Source organism: Heloderma suspectum, chromosome 13 (assembly GCF_057233095.1).
Source record: "Heloderma suspectum isolate Gila_16-S chromosome 13, 16-S_ref, whole genome shotgun sequence".
In the NCBI taxonomy this organism is placed as follows: Eukaryota; Metazoa; Chordata; class Lepidosauria; order Squamata; family Helodermatidae; genus Heloderma; species Heloderma suspectum.
Genome location: NC_139470.1, coordinates 3120231 through 3138658, shown reverse-complemented (window position 1 = coordinate 3138658; position 18428 = coordinate 3120231). Strand labels below are relative to the sequence as shown.

At 46.6% G+C, this 18428-nt stretch overlaps 1 protein-coding gene across 5 annotated transcripts in view; it reads right to left on the bottom strand.

Annotated features, from left to right (window-relative positions):
- Positions 1–12382: 12382 nt before the first annotated feature.
- The window catches only part of SSH1 (slingshot protein phosphatase 1), a 46008-nt gene continuing 39962 nt past the window's right edge, over positions 12383–18428 (bottom strand). For all 5 annotated transcript variants that reach the window (XM_084819577.1, XM_084819580.1, XM_084819582.1 and 2 more), the window contains one exon: positions 12383–17692. In XM_084819577.1, coding sequence (XP_084675703.1) covers positions 16424–17692 — 1269 coding nt within the window. In that variant the 3' untranslated portion in view covers positions 12383–16423. The remainder of the gene's footprint in view (positions 17693–18428) is intronic.

Below are 18428 nucleotides of genomic sequence, written 5' to 3'. Positions count from 1 at the left end.
GGCAGATTTTGGATGAACATCCTAATGGTCAGAGTTGTCAGACCATGGAACCAGCTGCCTAGGGAGGTGGTGGGCTCTTGGTCGCTGGGGGTCTTCAAGCAGAGACGCTTTAAACTGGATTCCTGCACTGAGCAGGGGGTTGGACTCGATGGCCTAAATGGCCCCCTCCTACTCTAAGATTCTGATTCTGGTCCACAGCCAGTGATATACAGTCAGGGCCAGAAATATTGGAACAAGGATAACTGTTTTGGCAGTTGGCCTCTGTACACCACCACATTGAAGTTGAAAGGAAACACACCCAGATGGGAGTGAAGTCAGGACTTCCAGCTGTAATTCAAGGGGTTTGACAAAGTGGGGCACTAACCATGCAGGAAGGACAGCCAGTGGCAGACACACACACCCATCGTTGGGGGGTCATAAGTAATGGAACGAATGGCTGACAAGCAGCTGCATGGCCAGGTGTGGCCTGTTTCCTGGGTGCCCCATGACCAATCAAGCAGATAAAAGGCCTGGCAGTGGCTCTGAGTGTTACATTTGCATTTGGTAGCTGTTCACTCGAACCCCCAACATGAGGTCCAAAGAGGTGTCTATGCGAGTGAAGGAGGCCATCATGAGGCTGAGGAAACAAAATAAACCCATCAGAGAGATAGCAAAAACATTGGGAGTGGCCAACACAACAGTTTGGAGCATCCTGAAAAAGAAGGAATTAACTGGCAAGCTCAGCAACAGCAAAAGGCCTGGAAGACCACGGAAGACAACTAAAGTGGATGACGGCAGACTTCTGCTCATGGTGAAGAAGAACCCTTTCACAACATCTAACAGGTCAAGAATACTCTTGCAGAGGTAGGCATGTCATTGTCAACATCTACAGTCAAGAGACACCCTTATGAATGTAAATACAAACCACTTGGTAATGCTCAAGAACCAAAAGGCCAGATTAGCCTTTGCCAGCAAACACCTTAAAAAGCCTGCCCAGTTCTGGAATAAGATTCTTTGGACTGATGAAACCAAGATTAACTTGTACCAGAATGATGGGAAGAGAAAAGTATGGAGAAGGAAAGGAACAGCTCATGATCCAAAGCACACCACATCCTCTGTCAAACGTGGTGGAGGCAGCGTTATGGCATGGGCATGTATGGCTGCCAATGGAACTGGGTCACTGGTGTTTATTGATGACCCGACTGCTGATAAAAGCAGCGGGATGAATTCTGAAGTGTGTAGGGCTATACTTTCTGCTCAGATTCAGCCGAATGCTGCCAAACTGATAGGACGCCACTTCATATTGCGGATGGATAATGACCCAAAACATACAGCAGAAGCTACCCAAGAGTTTCTCCAGGCAAAGAAGTGGAATGTTCTGCAATGGCCAAGTCAGTCACCTGATCTCCACCCAACAGAGCATGCTTTTCACTTACTGAAGACAAGACTGAAGGCAGAAAGACCCACAAACTAGCAGCAGCTGAAGGCAGCTGCAGTAAAGGCCTGGCAAAGCATCTCGAGGGGGGAAACTCAGCATTTGGTCATGTCCATGGGTTCCAGACTTCAGGCAGTCATTGACTGCAAAGGATTTTCATCCAGGTATTAAAGGCGATCCTTAAGTTTGAAATGATGTTGGTTTGTTCCATTACTTACGTACTCCAGACATGTTGGACGTCAACTCCTATCAGCCCCAGTCAGCACGGCCAATGGTCAGTGATGATGTGAGTTGTAGCCTAAAACATCTGGAAGGCACCAGGTTTGAGAAGGCTGATTAACAACAGCAGCAACAACAATGCTATTATGCTACCGTCCATCACCACAACTGGGGCTCCCGAATTCCTTAAGTCAGTGACACATTGTTTGGAGAAATCCTTCCCTCACAAGTGAAACTGTCAACAAACCTTTCCCCATGCCTTCTGTAGAACGTGGCCATTGCTTCGACTATTGCAGAGCACCTTGCACAGGGCTGCCCTTGGAGGACCATTTGGAAACTGTGGTTAGCGTAACATAATTGGGACCGGATGTCTGGTCCCAATAGGAAAATCTTGCTCTTTCTGAGATAGTTGGATTCCGGTCTGTATACTGGCACAATTCAAAGTACTGATTTTGACCTCTGGAGCCCTAAGCAGGGACCAGGTTATGCGAAGGGGCCACCTACATTCACTTGCCAGGTGTTAAGAGCAGCTGCTGCAGCTCAGTGGTAGAGCAGCTGCCTGCCGCTTTGCATGCAGAGGATTCCAGGTTCAATCCCCAGCAGCTCCAGGAAGGGCTGGGAACGAGAATGACCCCTGCCCGAAACCCCGGAAAGCGGCGGCGGCGGCGGCAAGCAGAAGTGCACAAAACTGAGCTGGGAGAAGCGAGGGTCTGACTCGGTGGGAGGCAGCTCCCAAAATTCTGCCAGCTCGAGTGACAGGAGGCGGAGCTTTTCCTGCGGTGGGGCCGTCCCACCTACCCAGACTCTGGAATTCCCTCCCCTGGGAGGCACACCTGGCACCCTCCTAGTGTTCTGTTTCGTGCCAGATGAACATGTTACTTGCCCAAGCCTTTTCATTTATTATTAAATATTTTTAGACTGCCCTCCCTCCTAGGACAGGGGTGGGCAACTTGTAGCCCTCCACATGTTTTAGCCTGCAACTCCCATAATCCCTCCCCAGTAGCTATGCTGGCTAGAGTAGATGGGAGTTGTGGGCCAAGACACCTGGAGGGCCAAAAGTAGCCCAACTCTGTCCTAGAGTATTGCAGCCTGTGAATATTATGGAGTAAATAATGGAATTTCCCTAGGGGCTAAATCCAGGGGAGGCATCACATCACCACAGTGGCACAGTATTTACGGGACGATGGCCTTGCTGCACGTGCCGTTTGTTCTTGTTCTGGGGGACCAACATGGCTACTGCAACACCTCCAAAAGCATCTTCCTCCCTCCACGTCAGCTGGAGCACAAGCAGTGCAAGAGCCCTGTGCCAGCGTGTGCGTCTCAGGGCTGTTTTCCCCTCGTCCAGTTCAAGAACGGGTGGAAAAATCCCTCGCTTGCCAGTCAACCAATAGAGAAAGAATATCTCCGGTCACAGGTTGTTGTCTGGCTTTGCCATGGCAACCTTCATAACAGGATATAAACATGCAATCCTTGCACGAAAAATAAAAAAAAATAAAACTCACCAGCCGCTGGAACACAGAGCATCCTCAAGTTTTAGGATGCTGTCTCATGATGGCTGATGATAAAGTATTTTCGTTCACTAGTGTTTGTGTGTTTGGGGGTGGGGGGAATAAAGGACACAAGTTCAGCTACCTTCTGATTCTGGGAATAAGAGAAGAAGCCTTGGGTCAAAAGAGGTTTATTTATTAATCTCATTTTTACAAAAGAAAGAACTCAACACAAAGGCTTCCTTTTGCTGACGTCTACTGATTTAGGGCGCTTCCAGACAGAGGGGTCCTAGTGTTAACCACGAGAAGGCATTGTGTGGCTATTTTGTCCTTCCTTCCTTGATTTTCTGTGCTAAGAAAAAAACTTGTGAATGAAGCAAGGCGACAGCACCATCAAGGCCTGGTCTGGAAGCACGATTAGTTCCTTGTGTAGTTAAGGGGGAGGTATGCAGCAGTTCCTCAAAGGCACAGAAAAAAGCACAAAGCACAGCGTGTGGGACCATAGCTCAGAGAGAAGGCATCTGTTTTGCATGCAGAAGGTCTCAGGTTCAATTCCAGGTACCTCCAGTTAAAAGTATCAGGGAGCAGGTGATGGGACCGGAGAGCTTCCAGCCAAAGCCGACAATACTGGATGAGGGGCATAAGGCAGCTTCCTATGTTCCTATTTAGGTGCAGAATTCATCCGAGTATCTTGGTTTCCATTAAAAGGAAAAGCAAAGACAGAATCTGGCACTCTCCAGATGTGTTTAATCCACTATAAACTCCCATCATTGGGAGCTGGAGTCCAACATAGCGGGAGTGCTCCAGGTTGGGGAAGCTGGGCTGGAAACTTTGGAAGCAAAGCGATGCACAAAAATTCATGAGCAAGAGCTGCCAAAATCTCAAAGGCTAGAGGAGCAGGGGAATAAGCACTCCGGCAATGGCACGGCACGAGAGTAAATGATGCATAGAGAAAATCTGTGAATGTGCTTAACTGGCATTATCTCTACTTGGTGTGGAATCCAGTTTTTCTTGGCTCAGAGTTTGAATGGCCTTAATGGAGAATTTTATTTATTTGTAGAGAAAAGTATACAAAACTGAGAGAGAGAGAGAGAGAGCATATCACTACTGCCAATTTATCGCTCAGTGTGTCCTTACCGTTTGTATCTGACTGGCAATAGTTTGGCATGTAGCAGATATACTAGTATTGGACCTGGAGTGGGAGACACATGTTCAAATTCCTCCTCGGACATTGGATCTCTGATCATGTCATTACCTCATGGCCCAAGCTTCCTCAGAAAGAGGCGCCGGGGGGGAGGGGAGGCTGATTTGATGTTGAAGTTATGATGTCCGCACAGTCAAAGTCTTATGGTGGAATGGAGGAACAACTGCAGACATTACCAGGTGCCATGCAGGTTTTCGGTTACTAGGACTGTTGGAACAAAGAAACAAAGTAATGCCTGATAAGCCCATTTTTTAACATATAAAACCTAGCGTAGATTTTGAAATCTAAGCCTACAGACCTCATGACTTCAAGTCAGCTTTTTTCCCCACCCACCCACCCCTTTTTGTAACATTTTGCTGATGAAGAAATCTGGAGATCTCAAAAGCTTGCCCACCATTTTGTGCATATTTGGTTGGCCAGGCAGTGACCCAGTGTTTGCAGATAGGCATTTGGGAGAACCAGTGGGCTGGCTGGGAGCTGAGCCCTGTTAGCACCTGGAAAGGAGAGCAGAGGCCCCTTCCCTCCATTCTGCAGCCTTGAACACGAATTGTCCTGAGCAAGCAGAGCAGAAGGATCCTTGTTCAAATCCCAGCTGACCCAGATGTGGTGGAATGCATAGACCAGCCTTCTCCAACCTGGTGCCCTCCAGATGTGAGATTTTAATTTGGTGAGGGGGATATTTGATATCACACACTTCAGCACAGTCCACTCGCACACAGTTATTCCCTGAAGGCAACTCACTAGAGAGCGACACTGCTGTTGTTCAGTGAGCTCTCTGTGGTTGCTAGATTGAACACACCTACAGCCCCAGAGCTCTTCAGAAAAGGGTTTCCAAAGCAGCGCATGCTATAATCAGCCAAAAAAGGAACAAGAATCCCAGAGACGTGGGTGTGGATTTAAACAGTTTGCAACTACGTGCAGGGTGGCATAAGAGATTACATTATTAAACTGGTGCCAGCTGCACTCTGAAATGACTGGGGTTGTCCTAAAACATGGCCGAGATGGAATCAAATCCATTTTTGTGTTCCTTAAGAATGCTTCTTGATCAGGTTTAGGAGTTCTTCATTTTGCCCTTGATGGGCATTTTTCATTAACACTTTTTTTTTTTATGCATTTACAACTTGGGACACGTTTCAGTGTTTGCCTGATGTGCACTGTTTAATGTGGGCAGGATGAAGGAGTCCTGGTTATGCTGGTAGAACAGAAGCACACAGAGTACATTGGACACCAAGCTGAAGGAAACTGGGAAGGCAAACCAGTGGGATGATCCAGATTTGGAGCTCAGAGTTCAGCAGGAAAGTCCAATCTGTGGAGAGAGGCCAAGGTGTAAGAATTCATACAGCAAAGCAAGACAGAGTAGGGACCAGGCAGGTTAAACTGGCCTTCAGAACTCACGACAGACTATAAAGCTGGGAAAGGGGAAATCCATGTGGAAGGAACCAGTTCCTCACCCAGCAGACTCTCCAGGGCTGATCCATATTTCCCACCCCAAAACGTTGCAGAATATGCATCCATTCATTCTGATTTTTTATCCTGCCCTTGCAGGATAAAAAACTGGGCTGATATGCATGGTTCTCCCCTTCTCCTGCCCACTTTATCCTCACAACAAACCTGTGAGGTAGGTTAGGTTGAGAGTTAGGGACTCGTCCAAGGTTACCCAGTGAGCTTCATAGCTGAGCAGGGATCTGAATGCAAGTTTCTCCCCATCCTATTGTGACGCTGTACCACACTGGCTCCTCTTCCTGATGGCAACCATTACCCATAGCAAACATTTCCGTCCCGGGAGCATATCCCAGGCTGGGAACTGCAAAAAAAAGAGCTGGGGGGAAGGCAGCTTTGGAAATGAGCACCAATGGTCAAATCCTGATGTCTGCCTGCCTTCCATAGCATGGAACGTAACTTGTTGCAAGCTTGCCTCCAAAGGCTAAGGTGATTTAAAAAAAATGGCATGTTGAAGCAGCCCTTTCAGCAATGGATCTGTTTGCATGTGAATAAACCAGCATTGCTGGTTGCATATTTTTGGCCCTGAAAATGATTGAACTCTGGGGGATGCACCAGATACGCTACAGGCTGTATCGGGGACCCCTAAAGGGCCTGAGAATAAGGCTCCAGGAGCTTAAGCTTGACAAATCATGGTTAATATGCCACCACCAGTGTGCGTGGTGCTTCACAAAGTAGACGTGGACTGGTCTCTGCCCCGGGTAGCTTACAAATCAAAATACAAAACATGGGAAAGAACAAAGAAAGGGGAGGGAGATGGAGGCAGGAGCTGATATTTCAATTACATGCATACCTCTGCTAGATTTTTATTTATTATATTTTTAATCCGTCCAATAACTAATGTTCTAGAAAGTCATGAAGGATAATGGGCAAGAACTCAGACCCACAAGAGCCCTGCAACAGGCCAGGACTGATCACGTGGTCAGGCTCAGTCCTCTAGAAAAGCGTCTGGCTCAGACGGTATTGTGTTGATCAGAGCAAAAGGAGTGATGCTATTTGCCTGGCCTTTGCCAGCACCTTGCCTCCCCACCACCAGCCCCCCCCCCCAACTTGTCAGGAATGTCGAACGTTGCCTTATACCAGGTCAGACCACTGGCCTCTCTAGGCCAGTACTGTCCATTGGGATGGACAGCGGTGCCTATCCAGGGTCTCAGACGGAGACAAGTCTTTCCCGTGACCTGCTCCTGGCGTTCTTTCAACTGGAGGTGCTGGGGATTGAACCTGGGACCTTGAGCGTGCTGGTGCCCCACCACTGAGCTCCAGGCCCTCCCCTGGACTAGCACACACCGGGCTGTAGGTCAGCAAACGTGGCAAGTAAAGATGAAGGGCTGCTCGCTCTGTGGAGTAGCAGCCGAGTGAGAGCAGGCTGTGCAGCTTTCAAAACCCAGAGCCACCTCAATTCCAAAAGGTAATTAAAAGCATTCCTTATTCCTGTTAATGACTTTTTAATAGTCAATGAGAGATGGCGCTGAAGCACAAGACAATCCTTGGCTTCAACTTTGTTGCTCCGCTAAAATAAACATTGACGGTTTCTTTCCCTCCAGCATGAGAACAATTCCAGGCAGTGCAAAAAAAAAAACCCTTCCAGACATTGAAGATGAACGCTGACCAGTCGCCTTTAAAGGCAAAATATGGTGGGACTCTGGAAAAGCCAGCTCCCCCTGAAAGGGAACAACGCTGACTCACCCTGAAATTTTTATGCATTCAGTTTTTTTAATTCAAGGATTTACAGCTAAGGAGCCAAGATCACCAGTTACTTATTCTGGCTGGACACACTTTCAGTGGGGTTCTACGCATGTAGGGCACACACAGGTTGGGTAAAACATACATTAACAAAGAAAGATTCTACAAGTATAAAGCAAGGCAGTAAGTTGCCTTTAGCACCATCGGTGTGGGCTGGTTTGGTGTCATAAGCGCAGCCGCGCTACATCAGACCAAAGGCCTGTCTAGACCAGCATTCTGTTCCCACAATGGCCAAGCAGACACATCGGGGAAACCCACAAGCAACAGCACACCTGCCCTGCCCATGTTCCCAGCAATAGGCATGCATCCTCAGATATGGGAGGCAGCATATAGCCACCTCGACTAGAAGCCATTAACAGCCATATCCTCCTTGTTATCTAATCTCCTTTTAAAGCTGTCAAAGTTGGTGGCCATCACTGCATCTTGTAGAAGTGAATTCCATAGACTGGCTATGCACTGTGTGTCCTGAATCTCCCACCAATTAGCTTCATGGGATGACCCAAGTGTAGGCTGACCATACATACCGTTTTAAACGGGACAGTACTGTTTTTTTCATATTTCCCGACCATCCCGTCGTTTTAATATAAATGTCAATGTTGTCCCGTTTTTAATTTTTTGTAAAAAACCGAACGCGTTTATCATAAGGCCCTATGCTAATCAAGGCGTGCGGTAAAACTACTAGTGTGACGAAAGAGGAAGTTCCCTTTACTTTATCCAGTCAGGGCCAGGCTTCTTGAGCTAGCGATGATCAGACACCACCCCCTTGCTTGTCTGCGGTGGCGGGGAATTCAAGAGGCAGTCGCTAAGCCCCATTCAGCGTGTGGGAGCCAGGAGGGTGAGTCTTACTGTTATTTCTACCATCATTCCACCCATAGAGACTCTTTCTGCCCTACATTCAGTTTGATTCAGACTCTTCAGACTCATATTTCGGTTCAACAGGCTGTTAGCTATTTTTTTTTTTATTAGAGTGGAACTCTCCGGTGGGACATTAGCATATACCAGCTTGTGATAGCAGTCGGGGTGTTCTTTCTTTTCGGTGTATGTTTATGATTTTTTGCAGTCGGGCCACTGCAGTCCTGCATTAGAGTGTTCAGTGTGGTATGCCATACAGATTTGTTTACTGCTCATGTCATATTTTGTAAGTATTTTATATATGTATATTTATTAGCTTTTTGTGTGTATATGTATATTTATTAGCTTTTTGTGTGTATATGCAATAAATTAGTGTTATTCATTTGCGCCCCTTTCCATGTTCTTTTGCAGTGAGTTTAGGTTGTTTTTTAGGTCTCTCATAGCCTGAGAGACCACAAAGGGAGCTGCAGTTGTTTTGTTATATTGTGGTTTTTCATGAATATGGAATATTACATAACCCCGTCCCATTTTTGTCATCCCAATATCCCGTTTTTGTCTCAAGGAAATATGGTCAGCCTACCCAAGTGGGTTGTAGTATGAGAGGGAGAGAAAAACTTCTCCCTGTCCTCCAGACAATTCATAATTTGATACACCTCTATCATGCCTCCCCTTACTCACCATTTCTCTAAGCTTAACAGCCCCAAACACTGCAACCTTTCCTCAGAAGAAGTTGCTCCATTTGGCCTCCTGCTAAGAACATGAAAGAGCATTGTGGCAGGGGATCACACAATGGTATTATCCAAAACATACCTGCTTTCACCTGGCTGCAAAATCTAGGGCCCATTTTCTAAGAGTCAATGTTATTTGTGATAAATACAATATTATATTCCATATTTCAATACTGTCTATGTGCTCAAACAGTTCCCTGCTAAATGAGCAGACTTACAGGTTATCGTGTAAGATAACTTACAGGTTATCGTGTTTTTTTTAAAAAGCTGGTATCAAAATTAGCAACAGATGCAGAACAGATAGGAGAAAGTACAATGGGGGGTCCGAGTTATTGCCTTCATCCCCTGCATATATGCTTCTGAATCACTGTGGGAAGCAGAATGCTAGAATACACTGACCTTTGGTCTGATCAAGGATTACAGAAGCTGTTTTAAGATTCACTTTGGAGGCTGTACTCATTGACCTCCCATCAAAATCAGTAAGGTGGGCAGGAACTAGAAATGGGGACTTCTCAGTGCTGGCCCCTACCCTATTCCTGAGATATATGGCCGGCCCCATCTGTTGCTGCTTTTAAGAGGATTTTAAAAATTTGTCTGTTCTCCCTGGATTTTAATTGAAAGTTTAAATGGTATTTGCTACTACTAGTATTTTAAGATTGTATCTTATTGCAAATGGCATAATAAAATGGTATTTTATACTATTTAAATGGTATAATGGTAGTTTATTAATAATAAAAAATGGTATTTTAATAAACCCAGCCAAGAGGCTGTTGTTGGTCAGTAGAAAGCCTGGCTCAGGGATTGGGATCCAGCCTGTTCTGGAAGGAGTGGCGCTCCCCCTGAAGGATCTGGCCTGTGGTTTGGGAGTGCTCCTTGATCCTAGGCTGTCCCTGGATCTTCAGGTGGCAGCGGCGGCAAGGAGTGAGTTTGCGCAATTACGCTTGGCGTGCCAGTGCAGCCCTTCCTGAATTGGTCTGGCTTGACAACAGTTACATCATGTGTAGACGACTGTAATAAGTTCTGCCTGGGGCTACCCTTGAAGAGTGCATGGAAGCTTCAACAGTTGCAAAATGCAGCAGCTTGGCTGCCAACCGGTACACAGTGTCGGGACCAAATTACACCTGTCCTGAAAGATATGCGCTGGTTGCCAATTGCTTTCTGAGCACAATTCACAGTGTTGCTTTTAACCTTTAAAGCCCTAAGGGCGCAACTCTATACATGTTTAGATAGAAAAGGTCCTACAAAATTCCTGCCATCCTCAGGTTACAGATGTTGTAAAAGACGAGGCAGAAGAGGCAAGTCTTTTGAGCGCTGCTGATTCCCTTGCTAGGCTGTCAAAGAGCTGCACACCTCGTTTCCTGGGGCAAGTGAGAATTATATCCTGGCAACTAAGCTTCTATAAGCTAGAAGAGAATTGGCTCTTTCTGTTTCCTTTCAGGCTGTCAATGTGCCACAACTGAGTCATGTTGGTTCATGTGGGCTAGTAACTTTTGTGGACTTCTTGTCAAGCAAGACTGCTTATTTGCAACACCTCCAGTTTTACAAAACACCTTTTCAAACACTGAGTGCACAAGTGGGGAACCTTCACTCCAAAGACTGCAAGAGCCCAATTTGTAAAGAAAGTTTTTTTAATTGTTTCCTCACAAGAAGCACATAATACAGTACACTTTAACCGACAAAAAGTAAAAAAAAAAAAAAGTGCATTATGCATGCCCTACTGTGTGTATTTAAATATTTTTTAAAAAAAGAATTGAGAAAACAAAGATGTACCAGGAACATTGTTGTCAGTAATGCAGCGGATTGCTACTCATTTGCGCTCGTTCTTTCACATGTTGATAAAACCAGTTCAGCTGATGGTGGTTTTGCTAATAGCCTCCACTTACTAGACTGGAGCACCAGCCCTTGGGAATGTACCCGTCCGCCCATCACCTCCAGCGTTATGAAGTAACATGAAACCAAGACTAATACATGTAGGAATGTATATGCTTTCATCTTAGTCATGGGTGATCCTACCCTCACTTCCTTCTAAAAACAGATTCCTTGCCCTTGGTTGCCTTGTTCCCTAACTTCCTGTGCAACAGTGGTGGGTGCTTATCGTCCTGAGACCCTACACCACGTTGCACAAAGTGTAGAGTGTTAATCAGGTCCATCAATGTCCGGACCAGCGCACTTCAATTTACGCTTTGGTGGGACCACCAACCTACATTGGCAACACAAACCTTGAGGCTACCTGGGTAGCAAGAAACAAGAAACAAAATGGTCCTACTTAAAAAAAAAAAAAAAACTTAAGGGAAGAGCATAGGCTGGAATTAAAAGTGCCCATTTGTGCATTTCAGATTTTAAGCTGGGACACACCTTGGCACAGAGCTCAGGCTCCAAATCCACCAGGTGGGGCAGACAAATGCCTTCCATCTTTGGGAAGCCCTTCTGGAGTCCCTGGATGCCTTTATTGCTGCATAGATTAATCTAACAATTGTGCAACGTGTGGAAAGAGGGTCTGTATGAAAGCTTTAAAAAAAAGAAGAAGCTCCAAACTGTTCTTGGCAGCTTTTCAGATAGCAAAAGAGACAGTGGTTAGCTATGCCAAACGACTGGATAAACCAAGCATGTTGTATACAAAAATTATATACTGAGTTGTACTGACATCACAAACACCAAAGGTACTAAAACGAACGGAGTAAAAGCTTCACATAATACACAGTATTTGTAAACTATTCGCAAGGCACTCCATTATTATTTTTTAAAAGGAAAAAAATACCACCAATACATGGAAGAAGATAAACCAGCTACCATTTCATGCATTGGCCCAGACAAACTGGCCAAGTTTCTGCTAGTTTGGAGATTAAACAACAACAACCCACAATCTTTGAAATGGCATGCTAAAGGCTAGGTACTTCCCGTTGGCTGAAAAACATTTGCTTGCTTCTTTTGCTTGAAAAAGGACAATGCAGACCTGAGATACACTAAGCAGACCTCCAGTTGATCAGGGAGGATCAAATACAGCAGTCTTCCATAAGTCAAAAAAAGGGGGGAATATTTGGCCCATGCAATAAATCCTTAGAAGTTAACTCCCTGGAAAGGGCCCTCATGAGAAGAGCAATAGGACCATGGGATAAATCCTCATATTAGCCAAGTCTGTCATAACTTAAGGATAACAAGATTGCTTGTTACATCGTTAAACTTAAATGTGCCTGATGTTCAAGGATGAGCGTTTCTGGATGTTTTCTTTCTAGCAGTGGTACAACTTATGTTAACAAGGGGCACAGAAGAAGTCGGAGAAAACAGGACTCTTCAGTAGGGTTCCTACATGCTTGGTTTAAAGGTGTATGAGTACAACACAGTTTGTCAAGATTCCCCAAGGTCTGCACTTGGTGGATTTTGATGCCCGGGGGAATATATTAGAGTCCCATTCCGTTACAATGAAATTATGGCTCCTGATGCACATTATGAAGACAGATAAACGTCTCCAAAATGTAGCATGCACAAAAGAAGGAAGGGGGTGGGGAGCCAGACGACCCAAGAAAAGGGCCACATTTGTAAGGGAAACCACTGCTTGATCAGCAGCCGCCCAACGTAATTGGGAACACCAGCCCCTGCTTAGCAACGCACTCACCCCAGCAACGGCTGGCAAATTTGGCTGAAGCCCAACACCTCCTTGCTCAGTAGCGTTCTGACATTCCAAACCGAGAATGGCTGCAGGGCCCTGGGATGTAGCTAGAACTGTGTGTAAAAGCCACAATGGAAACATGGCTCAAAGGTGGTGATGGAATTCACAGAAATATGCTGCCAGGTTGCCAACTGAGGAGCGAATATAGGCAGGCGAGGGGCCAATTTGCTTCCTCCCTCAGTTGCTGCTACCTGTGCATTTCCCAGCCTATTGTGGCTACAGATATCGGCTGGCAGGTTGCCTTGCTGGGTGAGACCAAAAGAAAAAGTGAGGGCTACTTTTTATAGTAGCTGTCACACTGCGTACTAGATGGGAGGGCCAAAAGTCAGAATGGGTAAATCCCACAGGTGACCGCTTCTGCAGAAACCCAGTATGGCCATCAAATACACAAGTAGTTACATTGACATTCAGCAGGGGACAAATAAAGAAGTAATACTAATTGCATTTAATGCTACACACAGCAAGAGTCTTGAACCCTGAACATGTTATCTACAGTACTTGGACATGGAAGGCATGAAGTGGCATTGTGCAATCAGCCTCCCACTTCCCAAATTAAGAAAGCCAGAGGTGATGGTAGGGTAGCCATCAATGGATTCTCTCTGTAGTGAGCCTGCTAGTCAGCAGATACACCAGAGGAGAGTTTGCGATAACTGTCAGCCAGGAATAAGGATCTTTGTACTATAAGGAGACAGGCCCCCATGTTTTTGAGGACTGCGGATTACAGATTAAATATGCTGAGCACAGCTCAGGAGAATTTCTGAAACTGATTCAGAATTTCTTGACAAAGAAATTCTTTACATTTTCCACCTACACAGTGCTTGAAAGAGACTTGCTCTTTGTTCCTAAAAAAAAGCACCTTTCACAACAAGTATCCCTTTTCCCACATCATATAAACTTTTCGGAAGCCAGCTACCCAGGTACAAGATGAAATTTCCAAGGGCAGCAAAGACTAGCAGAGCCGACACTTGAAGCCCTTCAGAGATTGCTCCTGATTTCAACTTCCATCATGACACCAACATTTGTGCAGTACAGACAATTCACATTTGACCTCGAGTATTATGGCTTTCTTCAAAATGTATTTTTCATGACTCCCCTACACAGACCAAAGGGATCCAGAGAATGTATTACACTGTAGAAGTGAATGTTCACATTTAATATCTGACATTAAACAGAACCACAGATGTACACTATCCACGTCTGTTTTGTACTCAGATAGGAAGAGAAACATTCAATGACTCGTGAACAGTATGTTATTATCTGAGTACATGTAACACCCCTTCATCTGAGTCACCATTTTTGCCCTCTCAGGTTTTGCCTTAATGTTTTACTCGCACCAAAGAGAAAAGGGGTCCAGAAATCGGTGCCCAATGACTCACCCTTGAGGGCTTCCTTGACAAGGGAACAGTCTCTAAAGCCTGAGCAGACTCTCTTTCTGAGGTGCCCCTAAACCAGCAACAGAAATCTCTACCATGTTAAGAGGCAAAGGGAGAAGGGACCCTGTGCTCCAACAACCTGTCCCATGCAACCTGAAGCACCACCATCGCCTTCAAAAGGTAGAGAAGGACATTGGTTTGCCGAAGAACTTAGGATGGCCACAGGGCCCCTCAAGCAGCAGTCCTGTCACCCCAACTGGACCTCCTGCCTGTCCCAATCTTGGGTCCCCAGGAATTGCTTGGGTGACAACTCCCATCATTCCTAAACACTGGCCATGCTGACTAGGGATGATGGGGGTTGTAGTTAGACCACAGATGGTGACCCAAGTTTGGGAACAGCTGCCCTAAGTCAATGTGGTGAGCAGGAGGTGGCAAGCTCTATACAGTCTGCTGTAAAGCATCAGCCTGCCAGTCAACCACCCTGTTGGCTGTTGGGCCGGGCCAGAGAACATTCTGTCTGGCCCTTGACTTGTCATGAGGAAGACATGCTTGAGGCCAGGGTTCCTCTGCTCCACTTGGATGAGTGCCTCCTGGCAATGCTTTGGAACCAGCACTGGAAGTTCTCTGACCCTCCTCAACACTCATATCTAGCCTGTGTCTTGAACACTTGGCGTGATGTGTTGCTCGCAAGGAAAGGGGTCTAAGGACCTCTTAGGATGGGAAAAGCTAACCATCTCTCCTCTTAGTGCCCCATTCTCGGTGGGTCTGAGGAAGGCCAGGGGACCTCAGTATGGGAGCAAGTGTGATCCAACATAAATCCTTCCTGGCCCTTCAGATCACACTGCTCAGGGAACCCTCCACAACTGCGTTTGGCATGCGTGGGGTCCCCTCAGGGGTGTTTAGGAGCCAGGTCAGACCTTGTCTTTGAGCCCCAAAGAGACTCAGCCTCCATCAGTAGGACCTGCAGCAACATCAGACTTTGACAAAAACAAGGAGTTATTTCACGTAACTTTTGACCCATGATACAACAGGCAAGATACACACCCGCCCAGCCCTGGTTCCTTACTCTCCTCCCACCCCATTCCCATGGCACCGAGGCAATCAAAGAGAAAAAAGGAAACGCCCCACCCAAGTGGACGACGCTGTGTAAAGCGTCAATTCACGAACAGCAGCTCTGGAGGCTGGCAAAGACCACAATCTGTTCCTGAGGTGACCCAGAGCTTGCTTCTTTCTGCTGCAAGTTGAAGAAAGCACACAATTTATTTACTTTTTACTAAACTTCAAACCAAAGGGAAATAAGCAAACCTGCACCAACTCCCCCAATTTCAACAGCAAAGGAAAAAATCCCCAACAGCTCTCCATTGACACCCTATTTGTTATTCAATGTGAGATCAGCAACTTGTGACATCACCAGCTTTTATGATAAGCTTCAAACTCAGAAGGGCTACAACACTGAATCCAGTCCACATATTTGCAACAAGAGCCCCTGGTCGCCATCCCATCAGCATCAATGGAACAGCTACAAACTGCATCAGCAAAATCACCTGACTAAAAAGACAGCTCTCTGTTATAACCTAAGGCAAGGAGACATGGAGCTTTGGATGATCAACCCACATTACAAAAGCAACTCAACTCTCACTCAACCAGACTCATAAAGCCAACACAGAAAAGCTAGTGCTCAGTGGACTGAAACTGGACCTTGGTCATTGGGATCTTTACACCCAGTATTGCCAAGCATGACTGAAGTATGACTATTTAAAAAAGCATCCATTTCAGAGGAAGATTTTTTAAAATCCCAACTATACACATATATAGATATAGATAAATACATGAAGAATGGAGGTAGCATTTTTATGTTGCCCTCTCAGGCTCCTGCGACAAGGGCCTCTTTGAACTAAGAATTGTGCTTGGCTTGAGCTGCGGAAAAAGATCTCTGCAATTCTTTTGAACAAGGAGGTTTTCCGGCATGTAGGGAGAGAGGTTGCCACTATACCGCTCTAGAGAAAACAGGAGGCTAAGTTACACATGCAATTGCCTTCCAAGCCGGAAGGCTACAAGCACCTTTTTCCTTGGGCTGTTCACCCTTGTCAGAGAGTCTCCCGCACTTTCCATCCCTTTGCTTGCAGCACCACATGGAAAGGGGGGTGAACTTTCTCTTCTTTCTTAATCTGATAAAACTGCATTTAGTACAGACAAAAATAAAAGTAACTAGTTTTTTAAAAAGATTACAAATATGTCAGCTTTTTCCCATCCAAGGTGTGCTCTTCAACCTCCCCAGGGTGGATTTTGCCAATGGTTTGGGGCCCACTTCTATGTTCTTCAAAGAGGGGTGGAAGTCGCAGCACCCCGAAGACTCGCTCAATTTGGTTTCTCTCCAGTCCGTCAGCACAGACAAGTCCACATCGCCCGTTAGGTCCTCCGAGGACAGGTTGAGGCTCACCAGCTTGGCAAGAGAATTGGAACGCTTCAAAGGCGACGAGACAGTCAAGCCGGCCAGCCGCAGCCGGGTTTCAATTTCCTGGGTCCGCTGCTTCACCAGGCCGGGCTTCCCGTGTACACTGTGGATGCTGTCGCTGCTGGAACTCCGTGTCAGGTTGGAACTCCTTGAAGATGGCGGTGTGTAGCAGATGGTCTTGAGGAAGTCTTTTGTGAAACTGCTCATGTGGTCCAGCTTGCACAGGACAGGTGTGGAAGTTTTATGAGGCATTCCGCCTACAAGTGGGGTTTTCTGCAGCTTCCTAGTGTCATTTTCTGCCTTTTCAGGAACCAAAGGTGAGCTGCCAAGAAGAGGCAGCTGACCTTGAGGGGCCACCAGCTCTTGGGGCTCCTCCAGAATGGTCATGTCAGTTGGGCCCCCTGGGCCCTCCTTTGCCTGCAACCCCGTTTCAGATGGCAGGCTCTTGAGGCGCTCCAGTTCCTTCGTATGCTTCCGAACCAAGCCTGCTTTCTGGAGCTGGAGGAGGGACTCCTGATGCTGCATCAAGTAGCTGTTGGTGGTCGGCTTTTCTAAATCTTTACTGAACAGCAAGTACTTCAGGTCCTTTGTCGGCCGGGTGTCTCTCCTCAGCAAGGAGTCCTCTTTCAGCCCATCGTTCAGGACGGGGCTCCTCTCGCAGAGAGAATTTCTTGAACCCGGCAAGGCCCCAGCTAGTGTTTCTGGTCCATCCTTGGGCTTCTCGGAAGCAGCACAGGACCAACCAGCTGCAGGTTTACCAGGATCGATATCACCCCCCACCAGCACCGAAGGCAAGCTGTTGGTTTTTGTTCCACGGATTTCCTTCAGAGGAGATTCGCAGAAGGCCTGCTCCAAAAACATAGGCGTCCCATGTGAGAGGAACGAGGGCTGCGTGCAGACTGTAGAACTGCGGCACGGAGGGACCAGATGCAAGTTCTCACACGACTCCCCAAAGGCTTCAGTGGAGGCGCCCCCGGAGGAATACATGCAGTCAGCACAAGACTGGTAGGAAGGCTTTACTTTGTTGAGGATTCCAAAGATGGCATCGTGCTGAAAAGGACAGAACAGGGAACTAAGAAGCCAGGCTACAAACAGGACGTGAATGTAGGACACAGGTCTATCGATGGTTGCCAGCCAATTTAAGAAACTTTAGTCAATTAACTGTATGAGCTTTAGCCGATCAGCCTATCAATCAGACCTGCATATGAGGAAAAAAACAATACGTCTGGAGGGGAAGTGGGGGGAAGCACGCTTTTTGGTTTTGGATCACCTTAGAAGAGGAATTCCCTCCACTTCCCTCACATCAGAGAGTGTGCCTTTTTAAAGATGGCACTTGTCACCAGCAGTTTTTATACATACTTGCATTAAAAGTAATTTTTAAAATGTATGGCGGATCAATCAGGTTATTCAGTAGCCGCAATAGCTGATTAAAGCCTCCACATTCAGATCCAGTCTACCTCAGAATTAATAGATGCTGGAGACAAACAAGAGGACAAGGCCGTTGACTTCATGCCCTGTAGCTTGTGTACTTCTCAGAAATAGGATGCTGGGCTAGATCAGGCATGCACCACTGTGACCTATCAGCCACACCAGGAGCCTCTCCCCCTCCCCACCCCGGCCAGCACTGACTGGTCTCCTGCTTTGGCTGCCTGCCCAGTACATGCCTGCTGGGCTGCCCTTGGCTTGCTGAGCCCCAGGTGAAATAGGCCAGGACTGGGTAGGCCTTTGGCTGGATTTAACAGCGATCTTCTTACGCTATTAAGAACAGAATCGGGTGAAGTATGGG